Below are 11,519 nucleotides of genomic sequence, written 5' to 3'. Positions count from 1 at the left end.
GTTTTTTTTTTTCTCCTTATTTTTTTCTCCTTATTTTTTTTCCCTCAATTATTTTTTCCCCCAAGGACTCGCCAATGAACGCTTAATTTTTCCCGAAAGACTCTCAATCACACAATACCAGTTTCATTCAAAATAAAGTTTTAATTCCGTAAAATAATTGAATTGTTTGGGTTGCAAGGGACCTTAGAAATCATCTAGTTCCAACCGCCTGCCATGGGCAGGGACACCTTCCACTAAAACAAATTCCTCAAAGCCCCATCCAACCTGTCCTGGAACACTTCCAGGAATGGGGCATCCACAGCTTCTCTGGGCAACCTGTGCCAGTGCCTCACCACTCTCACAGTAAAGAATTTCTTTCTAATATCTAATCGAGTTTAAAGTAATTCTCCCTTGTCCTGTCACTAGATGCCCTTGTCCAAAGTGCCTCTGCAGCTCTCTCGTAGCCCTTTAGACACTGGAACGTGCTGCAGCGTCTGCCTGGAGTCTTTTATTCTCCAGGCTGAACACCCCCAGTCCTCTCAGCCGTTCGACAATTATCACCGAATCTCTATTTAACACGGCTAAAAGAAGCAGTATTCGAAATATCCGGGCAGCTCAGCGGCCCTGCACTGCAGGGAGCCCCGCCGTGCCCACACAGCCCGGCCCCTCACACCGGCCCGGCGCCGCCATCCCCCACCGCGCCCCCGCTGCCACAAAGCGCTCCCGCCAGCGTCGCAAAACGAAGCCGCGCGTGCCGGTGGAGGCAGCGGCAGCGCTGCCCTTCCTTTGCCCTCACTGTCGCAAGGGCGGCCGCGCCTGGCGGCGGCCGTGCGCCGCCGGCGAATGGAAGGCGGCGCAAGATGGCGGCGCTGCATGAGGAGCCGGCAGAGGTGGCGGCGGTGCAGCCGGACCCCGAGGCGGGGACGCCGCCGCCGCCGCCCGCGGTGCCTCCCGCCGCCGCTCCCGCCGCCGCCCCGGCCGCCGTGGCGGAGGGAGAGGCGGCGGGAGCCGGTGGGGATGCGGCACCCCCGAAGCCCGCGGCGCCGGGCCCGGCCGCCTCGCCGGCGGCGTTGGACCGGCAGACGCTTGTGGCCGTACTGCAGTTCCTGCGGCGCAGCAACCTCCGCGAGTCCGAGGAGATCCTGCGTCGCGAAGCCCGCCTGCTCGGTGATGACCTGGGTGCCGGCGCCCTCAGCCCCGCCAGCGCCGGGCTCCTGGGGGGCTCCGGCAGCGATGGGGACTCCGGCGAGGCGCTGCTCGGCCGGGGCACCGGCGCTGCCGCCGTCGCCATAGGAGGCAACGTCGCCACTGTCGCGACTTCCAGCCCCGGGGTGGCTGCAGTTGCCGCCGTGCCGCCGGGGAAAGGTGAGGCCCGCGGGGACTGCGGGGTCGGTCCCTCTGGGCGGGAACTCCGGGAAGCGGGGAGCCCGTGTGCTGCTCGCAGCCTCGGGGCTCTCCGTTATGCTGGGACACAAGGGTTGGTGTCAGGCTCTCGGTGCCACCGAGGGTCTAGCCCGGCGTTCCGGGAGGTGACTGGGTGTCTCATTTCTCCATACAATCCCTGGAGAAATGCGTATCTCCTGGAGCAAGGGACCAAGGACAGGGTCTCTCGCATTTGCAGGGAGCACGGTGAAGCGAGAAATGCTCCGGCTTGTATTTGTGTCCCATCGCAACTGATCGAGTAGCGGGAACAGGAGTTTCCATTGTAATTAGTGGGGATTGTCCCGGATCTGGCCGCAGGGATGAGAACAGAGGTCTGATGTACAGGCTGCTGATGTTTTGGTGAAGGAGCCATGGGATATTTGTAGATGAGGCTTTCTGCATTTCTTTATCGAGTTTCTGAGTACTTGAGATGTCCTTTGAGTAATTCAATTCTACGTGTTGTTAATCAAGGTGTTCTGTGAGGCAGCTTTACTGAATAATGGAATTTCAGGAATGACTAGTCTGAGTTCCAGCGAGTGTACAGCATAAAGTCAGCTTGTTCCTGGCATCACCAGATATTACTGTTTTTATATGAAAGACAAAACAATGGAAGTGTGTAAGAACTGCTGTGTGGAACAGAACTGTCAGTGTTACGTGTCCCTGCTCTGTGATGGTTGTGTGGTGGTCTTGGTGAATTGTTCACTTAGTCTACTTAACTTGCTTGTTTACTGGAAGCAAAATAATTATAGTGGGAATGTTTTGCATTCTGCTCCTTGTTGAAGAGTTTCTAGCCCTAGCAATAAAATCACTCGTTCTGGTGATGTTAGTGGCTTCTTCCTTTACATCTAAAATCCTGGCTGAATTAGGCGCTAAGTGTGCAGCTGTTGGCAGGGAAAGTCCAAAAAACTGCTGGAGAGGATTGGCTGCTGGACCGATGTGCTCTCACCCGTATTGTTTAGACTCGGTGCTGAATGGGCACAGGACGTGTTTTGCTCGCCTGACCAGGGGGTTGTGGCCGCTGTTTGTTTGTTTGCTGGCTCTTCCAGACTGTGTGAGCAGCTGTTGTTGTTGGCTGGTGCTTTTGCAGTCGGGGGCGCGGTGGTTGTGGAGGACCAGCCGGACGTGAGCGCGGTGCTGTCAGCCTACAACCAGCAAGGGGACCCCACGCTCTACGAGGAGTACTACAGCGGGCTGAAACACTTCATCGAGTGCTCCCTGGACTGTCACCGGGCAGAGCTGTCTCAGCTCTTTTATCCTCTCTTTGTGCACATGTACTTGGAATTGGTCTACAATCAACATGAGAGTGAGGCAAAGTCTTTTTTTGAAAGGTAATTAATTTTCATTTGTGCATTTGTGTTATTTTGTGTTTGCTACTTCAGCTAAATCTGTGAGCTATTTATATACATATATATGCATATGTATTCTTCTCTGAAGAGATTGAAGAGATTTGAAATCTCAGGTAACAGTGCCATGGGTTGTAGTAATTGTTCTTAAATTCTTTTCCAATCTCCTGTTAGAACGATGTGCAAACTAGTGAACTGTGCATTGACAGAGTTTGAACCATATTAGTGGTGTGCTGATGGGCTCCATGCTGCAAAAGTATCAATGAAGAGATTCTGCATCTTTAGGGAGAGATTGTGGGGTCAGTTTTTATCACTGGAAGATTGCACTGAGATGCCAAAATAATGAATGCTATAAGTGTTTGCTGATATCATAGGATGTACATTGAAATGAGCTTAAAGAAATTAATTTCTGGCTAATCTATAACTTTCTGTACTCTTACTATGTTTCAATTGTTTATCACTTAAGAAGAAAATAGAATTTAATTTGTTTTGTGGATTCAGACCATTGTGAAATACTTCAATCCAAAAGTATAACTTTGTTTCCCTTCAAATGGTTCTGTAAATAGTTAAAATGTCCCTTGCCACAACTGTTTTATAACAAGTTGGGTGACTGAACCTTTTACCATATCTTAAATTGTTTCAATAGATTTCATGGGGATCAGGAGTGCTATTACCAAGATGATCTGCGCGTATTGTCGAGCTTAACCAAAAAAGAACACATGAAAGGTAACGAGACCATGCTGGATTTCCGAACGAGCAAGTTTGTGCTGCGCATTTCCCGTGACTCTTACCAGCTCCTGAAGAGGCATCTTCAGGAAAAGCAGAACAATCAGATCTGGAACATTGTTCAGGAGCATCTTTACATTGATATCTTTGATGGAATGCCTCGCAGTAAACAACAGATAGATGCTATGGTTGGAAGCTTGGCTGGGGAGGCAAAACGAGAGGCTAATAAAGCAAAGGTAGGACACAAAGATTGTTGTGCTTTTTACAAATCTCCCTGTTTTTTCAGGGAGATACCTTAATATAGATTGACAATCATAACTTGATATCTTAAAAGACAGCATGAACAGAACAAAGGAAGAGAACTGTACAAACAGGTGTTGACAGGAGTAGAGAGATCAAGATGTATTGCTGTCAGGTGGACGAAACTGCTGAATCCTTTTGAGATACAACCTTGTGTTCAGCCCACTGAACTAAAACTAGCTCATTAATTACTTTGGAGTTTTAAAATGGACACCTGACTATTTGGCTTCCTCTTTTGTACAACAGATAGTAATTTTGACTTGCTACCAGTTTGTTACTAGAAGAGCTGTGTGTATAGTACCACAGTACTATACAAATAAATGAGGTAGGATGGGGATTGCACTTTGAGGAAGGTCTAAGAGATGGTAGGAGAACGTAACAGTTGTCCAGATCAGTTGGCTGGATAAACCATAAGAAAATGTACTACGTTCCTTATGGGCCAAGCAGTTATATATGCTGTAATATTAAACAGAGCAGCTTTAAAGGGGAAGCTCTATTGCTTGGACTACTACATTGAAAAGTCACCATTAAAAAATCTGGTTTTCAGTAAGAACACAATTACTTTTTTTGTCTTGTGTGATTTTTTTATTGGCTGGTAGGTTTTCTTCGGCTTATTGAAAGAACCAGAGTTTGATGTGCCTTTGGATGATGAAGATGAAGAAGGAGAAAATGAGGAAGGAAAGCCAAAGAAGAAAAAACCTAAAAAAGATAATGTAGGGTCAAAAAGTAAAAAACAGGACCCTAATGCTCCTCCCCAAAACAGGTACTAAGGAAATAATGTGTAGAGAAGTTTTTAAAATCCAGTCTTGTCAAGTCAAATCTGCATCTCTGTTCACATGGCATTTTTATAATTTTGGCTATTTTGGCTGTACACAGCTTTAGCCATAAGACTTCTAAGGGAGGTCATGGAACCCTTGGCTTATAACCCTCTGTCATTGTCCATCAAGTCAATCTATATTTCCCTTGATGAAATTTTACTTGGTTACCTACTAATATTTCAGGTCATGCCCAGTTGTTTATCTTGTTCCAGTACCTGTCTGAAATTCTGAAAGCTGGCTCTCTTTCTCATCAGTTAGTCTTCTACATAGTCTTTTATATTTTCTAATTCTTGTTTCTTATTTGAATACTGAGGTATGAGGTTGCATGCAAAGGTTTCACTCTCTTTGGATTAACGGTAAGGAAAGTGCTTTTTTTGGTAAAAATGTGTGCTTCTTGTCTAGAATTCCTCTGCCAGAACTGAAAGACTCTGACAAGCTGGATAAAGTAATGAATATGAAGGAAGCTGCGAGGCGAGTGCGTCTTGGGCCAGAGTGCCTGCCCTCCATCTGTTTCTACACATTCCTTAATGCTTACCAGGTTGGTAAAAGAGTTTGAGTAATAGGGGAAAGGGAATCAAAATTATGAGCATCACTCTTGCTGAAGAAAAAAGACAACAGTGTTGGCAAGGGTAATCAAAGTATTTGGATTAAACATTGCCAAATTTATGTTCCAAAATGTTCAAAATTCTCTTCAAAGACTCCTTAAACTATAAAATTTCCATGTTCCTTGGTTTTGCTTGGATTTTGCTATAATTCTTTCTTTTGCTTTTCCTGTCCTAAGTGTTTCCTGCAGAACATAGTAAGTGTTTTGCACTGGAGTACTGGAAAGCAATACTCTTTGTCAGTTCTGACTGTACTTCATACATAAACCTTTATTTTTAATGGGGCAAGAATTTGTATATGTTTATGTTCATCCTACAGTAATTCTCCCTATTTTTGTAAATTAGTCAAATTACCTTTTTAATAGTTCTTAAGATTTTGTAATATTTGCAATGTGTAATGAGAGTGCAAACAGTATAACTGGATATTTTGTGTGTAGGGTCTGACTGCAGTGGATATTACAGATGACTCCAGCATGATTGTAGGAGGCTTTGCTGACTCTACTGTCAGAGTGTGGTCTGTGACTCCAAAAAAGCTACGTAGTGTGAAAACAGCTGCAGGTAATTTAGACAGTAACACTTAATATGAGCATACATAACTTGTGACATTTGTCTTCTGCCTGAACAGACAAGAAGATACCTGTGGCAGGAGAGTTGGCTGCAGTGGTTGGATGCTTCACTTTGAAGAAACAATATATGCACAAATATATGATTACATCCTACATGCTACCTGCATGCTAGAAACAGTTTTAAAGGAATGAGAAATCTGGTCACGTACACCTGCTATGAGGTGGTCAGTGCACAGAGCTTGGAACTATCATAACTAGTGTGGAACTAGCCATAAGTAGTGTGGAACTAGCCATCTTGCTTCTTAACTGGATGGTAACTACAGGGTGTCGTAGACAGTTGGGGTTTGGTGATCTAGGAGGGAGACTACAGGTACCATGGGGGAAAGGAGGGAACTCTGAGAAAGTTGGAAAAGAATGTTCTTAGCTAAACATCTGCTCAAATTCATGGAAACCAGCCTGCTTTAATTTTGCTGCTTTGTGTTGTGGTTGAAGCTGGATCCTATGCAAACATTTCTAAATCTTGATTTTTAACTGAGATTATGTCATGATGACATTTATCTTTGAACTTCTGACAGTTATTCTGATACATGAACTTTGAAATCTTGCAGACCTCAGTCTCATTGACAAAGAATCAGATGATGTCTTGGAGAGGATCATGGATGAGAAAACAGCAAGTGAGTTGAAGATTTTATATGGTCACAGTGGACCTGTCTATGGCACCAGCTTCAGTCCTGATAGGTAAAAGTTTACAAGCTAACTAGTTTGCTTGTCTTCAGTTTTAATTGCATGCTACTGAATGAGAACATATTCTTAATGCAGCTTTTTCCAGCTAAAGCAATTCTTGCTCATGCAGCTTGTAAGAAACTGTGTAAATGCTCATAAAGTTCAGGGTGTTGAGCTCTGTCAGCTATTACTGAAATCAACTATAGCTGAGAATACCAGCACTGTTTTGGAGATTTAGGACTTAGATGACAAAACTACAGTTCTGCAAACTGTAGTTTAAGCTGGGTTTTAACTGAGTGATACATAGAGAGGAAAAGTACTGCAGCACTTTTATAACTTGGAGTGTTGCAAAACTTAAAGTCTCAGTAGCACATAATTGTACTTCAAGTTTCTCATATTCTATTGAGACTTTATTTTCAGAAGGTTTGGAACAGTACCTTTAAAAACCTTTGTATAACAAGGGGAGTCTGGACAGTGGAAAAGAGATTTAAAAGTCTCAGGTTTTGCTTTTACTTGTGATTAGTCAGGAAACAGACACCACAGAAACACAGCTGAGAAGTAAACTTTGTGTGGAACAAATATAGTCTATAATTATAATTGAGAATGAGAGCATGATATGAATTCTCTTTCAGGGAATCATGAAATTTTGTTCAGAGTTGTAACAGAAGATCTTTTAAAAAAATAATACAGTGTAGCAGTTTACTAGTAATTTTTTCCTGTAACTGGAATTCCTGAGTAAAAACCTCTGTGGTGTGTTTTTTGGTTTTTTTTCCCCTCAGTATTAAGTGCCATCAGAATGAATCATCAATGTCAAATCATCTCCTTTTTTGCATAAGGGCCTAGGACTGGGTTCTGCTTGAATTGGTTATTATTGCTTACTGCACTGAAATGCTGATTTATGGGAAACATGCCAAACTGGTGCTGATGAGGGGACACTTCTATCATGAACATTTCACAGTGTTTGTGCAATATTTATACAGCCCCTGTGTGAGTTTGATATGTTATATGCTATACTTTCTCCTGTGACAGGAACTATCTGTTGTCCTGTTCTGAGGATGGCACTGTGAGATTGTGGAGTCTCCAAACATTCACGTGTTTGGTGGGATATAAAGGACACAATTATCCAGTTTGGGATACACAGTTCTCACCTTATGGTTATTACTTTGTGTCTGGTGGACATGACAGAGTGGCTCGGTAAGAAACTGCATGTGTTTTTTACTTGTCTGGATCAGTTTGTGGTGGATCAACCCTAAAATTCATTAGCTGATATACTCTTGCCCACTCTATTAATCAAATTTTATGTCAGTTAAAATACTGAACAAATGTTAATGCAGTTTTACTATTTTTTTCAACACACATTTTATTATCTCATGGTTTTTTCTATTTTTTCAACACACATTAGTAATATATCATGACTAAAGAGATATTGTCCTCCTAAGTGACCCTCTGATCAGAAGTATTCTCCTCTAATTGACAGATTGACAGAATATTCTTTATTTCTCCATTCTGAAAAATATGTTTTTCTAAAAACCACCCTGCTAATTCAATAAACTGACCCATAAGAAATCACTCCACAATTACTTTTTTTTTCTCATTGTGCAACCGGTCACTGAATCATGGAACAGTTTGGGTTGGAAGGGACCTTTAAAGGCCATCTAGTCCAATAGCCCTGCAATGAGCAGGGACATCTTAAACTAGATCAGGCTGCTTAGAGCTCCATCCAACCTGACCTTGAATGTATCCAGGGATGGGACATCTCCCACCTCCCTGGGCAACTTGTGTGTTTCATTACCCTCATTGTAAAAAATGTCTTCCTCATATCTAGACTAAATCTACCTTCCTTTAGTTTAGAATCATTATCCCTTGTCCTTTGCAATAGGCCCTGATAAAATGTCTGTCCCCATCTTTCTTCTAATCCCCCTTTAAGTACTGAAAGGCCACAACAAGGTCTCCCCAGGGCCAACTCTTCTCCAGGCTAAAATGTTATCCCTTCCTCACTGCAGAGGTATTTCAGCTCTCTGAGCATTTTTGTGGCTTCCTCTAGAGTTGCTCCAACAGATACAGAGACTGTAGGATTCTTTTATTAATACAGCTTTTCTTTTCAGTCTGTGGGCAACAGATCACTACCAGCCATTACGGATCTTTGCTGGCCATCTTGCAGACGTGACGTGTACCCGATTTCATCCAAACTCCAACTATATTGCTACAGGCTCAGCAGACAGGACTATAAGGCTCTGGGATGTTTTGAATGGGAATTGTGTAAGAATATTTACTGGACATAAGGTAAAGGCAGACCACTGACAGTGTGAAAGTGATTTTATTTCTATGCTGAGATTCTAAACAGTTCTGTTCTGAACACAGCTTGACTGACTGAATGTGAGTAGACATAATTAACTTGTTTTGCTGCCTCCCCATGTCTTTTAGGGACCAATTCATTCACTGGCATTTTCTCCTAATGGACGATTCCTGGCTACTGGAGCAACAGATGGAAGAGTTCTGCTGTGGGATATTGGACATGGCTTGATGGTTGGCGAATTGAAAGGGCACACAGACACTATCTATGCGCTCAGATTCAGTAGGGATGGGGAGATCTTAGCATCAGGTAAAATTCACCAGGAACAGTGAAGTGTCCATTGTATTCCATAATTCTGAAGAGGAATGATATAATTAGTTCCTTAAATTGAGAAAGACAAAGTTGAGTCACTTGCTTAGCAAAAGCAGCAAAGACTGGTAACTTTGATGTGTGCATTCAGTATGCTATATGAGGCTTGCTATAGTCTTTTGTTTTCTGAGCTTTAATTTCTGTTAACTTGCTCCTCAGAACCATTTTTTATATTCTATTTTATAACAAAATACTTTAAACTGTCTGGTTTTTTTTTTTCTTTTTAGGTTCAATGGATAACACAGTTCGTCTCTGGGATGCTGTGAAGGCATTTGAAGATTTAGAAACTGATGACTTTACTACAGCCACTGGACACATAAACTTGCCTGAAAACTCACAGGACTTGCTACTGGGCACATACATGACTAAATCAACCCCAGTTGTTCATCTCCATTTCACACGCAGGAACCTGCTGCTGGCTGCAGGAGCCTACAGCTCACAGTAGATCAGGAAGCTGAGACGGACTGTGCCAAGTCATTGCAGTAGCGACCTCAGGATGTGAGACGAGAGGGAATGTCTTGAACAGAAGGATCCCACGAGTCCATTGCAAGGAGTCTGAAACTGTAATTTATGCAAGCAGCAGTTCTCAGTTCTGCTGTTTCATATTTATCTGCAGTTTGAAAATGCTGGAGATTGACTAGACATTGTGGCTGTAAAAGAAGGAACTGTTCGTGGTGCTTTTGGTAACATAGATGTGTACATATGAAATGAGCCATCTCTTCCCAGAGGTGGTACTGAGCTCTGCTGAAACTTGTGAAAAGTTAACAGCCTTTACACGTGTTCTCAGCTTTTTTTAAAGCACTTAATTTATGTATAGCAAATGTTTTCATCAGTCTCAAACACAAGCAAAACTGTCCATTTTCAGGAAAGAAGAATGTAGTTTGATTCACTACAGCCTGGGCTGGGCAGCAGGCGTGGTGAGATCATAGCAACAAGCAGGGCATTGACGGAGCGGGCCCGAGCGCCCGATGCTTGTGGGGAACTGCCGCCGAGCTCCGTGCACGGTTTTTATGCAGCCAAGTACTAAGTCCTGAAAAGATTTCAAACTGATGTGCTCTTTTGAGGTGTCAGAAACACAATCTTGTTACTGTTTTCAAAGGTAGCCAGTGCTGTCAGTGTGATAAGCAACCAGAAGCGCAATGTGAACTTTGTTTACTTTCATACTTTATTGTATGAGAAAATAAAAAGGGGGAACTGAGGCACAGCTGAAATAGTCACGATTAAAAAAGTGGACTTAAACCCTTTACTTTGTATTAGCTGTAAAAGAACATTAATAACCTGTATCCTTTCTGCATAAGGTTTAATATAGAAAAACCTGGTAAAACCAGCCAAGAAATTGAAACATTATAGCAGCAGGAAAGGATAAGTGTGTGGTCAGTTCACTTTTGAAAGGCCAGCTTGTCTGCTGAGTGACAATTCCGATCCACAAAAAGATTGTACCCAGTGAGTCCTTCTGGACTACCACTAAAGCTGTGTTTATTTGTAGAGAAGAGTAAAACATGCAGAACACTGGAAGAACGTCTGTGTCTTTGAACCAAAACCTCCACCACCAAAGGCCAGGTCCAGTGTGGCTTGGGTTTGGGTTGGTTTTTGTTGTTAATCTCTTACAAGATTTGTGCAGAGAAATCTGTTTTGTGTTCCTCATTACTTCACAGTAAGGACTTGGACACTTGAACAATCTACTGGCTCTAGTGAAAATGAAAACAAGACTTGTCATTTCTAAGGTAAACGGAGAACTACCTCCTCTTTCATCTCTTGTTTGCTCTAACAGAGTAAAGCTATACTGCAGGCATTATACATCAAAATAAAGTGTGAAAAATTCACTAGGAAGCTCACCTAGATATTTTCTTCGAAGAAAAAAGGGTAAAACTTCATTGATTTTTTTTTTGTGTGTAATGATACCTCAACAAAATTTCCTAGCTCTCAATATGACCAGTTAAATTTAAGTACAATTTTTGACAGCTTAAAGAAAACACTGCCACATTCTGCCTTTGTATTTTGTACAGTTTTATACTTTTGATATCATAATAAATACTAAAACCACTTAGTTTGTGTCTATATGTTACAAGAAGATATTTACTTCCCTTAATGGTTGGAGTAAGCAAGAGCAGTTTGTAACTGTGACAACTCTACTAAGAGAAACAAAGTAATCAGAAATGTTTAAGTGATAAGCAACCATTCCATATAAATCTTGTTCTAAAGGAAGACTACAGATTCTAGCTCCTGCCATTATTACACTCTTAACAGCCACCATTCTTTAGTGAGGGAATTAAATACAGCTGAAGCCACCTATGCAAAACTCAGGAGGGAAAGATGACCAGATCTGTTCAGCAGGCACAGCATGTACAGAAATGGCTTTAAGAAATAATGAAGTAAAG

At 42.6% G+C, this 11,519-nt stretch overlaps 1 protein-coding gene across 1 annotated transcript; it reads left to right on the top strand.

Moving 5' to 3' along the window:
- Positions 1 to 808: 808 nt before the first annotated feature.
- Positions 809 to 11,184, top strand: TAF5 (TATA-box binding protein associated factor 5). Its single transcript, XM_041461258.1, has 11 exons — positions 809 to 1,344; positions 2,489 to 2,729; positions 3,391 to 3,706; positions 4,370 to 4,533; positions 4,991 to 5,126; positions 5,628 to 5,748; positions 6,365 to 6,494; positions 7,509 to 7,673; positions 8,585 to 8,762; positions 8,904 to 9,081; positions 9,369 to 11,184. Exons 1-11 carry the CDS (start codon positions 840 to 842, stop codon positions 9,584 to 9,586), a joined length of 2,352 nt encoding a protein of 783 aa, XP_041317192.1. The 5' UTR covers positions 809 to 839; the 3' UTR covers positions 9,587 to 11,184.
- The last annotated feature ends 335 nt before the right edge of the window (positions 11,185 to 11,519 follow it).

This window comes from Pyrgilauda ruficollis, unplaced genomic scaffold, assembly GCF_017590135.1.
Source record: "Pyrgilauda ruficollis isolate IOZ18807 unplaced genomic scaffold, ASM1759013v1 scaffold15, whole genome shotgun sequence".
NCBI lineage: Eukaryota > Metazoa > Chordata > Aves > Passeriformes > Passeridae > Pyrgilauda > Pyrgilauda ruficollis.
The sequence above is the reverse complement of the archived record's forward strand: the minus strand, read 5'-3'. Positions and strand labels throughout refer to the sequence as shown.

Bases quoted from the DNA above. Each gene is read 5' to 3' on its own strand.
- TAF5 (XM_041461258.1), top strand. From the start codon at position 840: ATGGCGGCGCTGCATGAGGAGCCGGCAGAGGTGGCGGCGGTGCAGCCG. The intron at 7,674-8,584 runs GTAAGAAACTGC...TTTTCTTTTCAG, and splicing joins GGACATGACAGAGTGGCTCG to TCTGTGGGCAACAGATCACT. The intron at 9,082-9,368 runs GTAAAATTCACC...TTTTCTTTTTAG, and splicing joins TGGGGAGATCTTAGCATCAG to GTTCAATGGATAACACAGTT.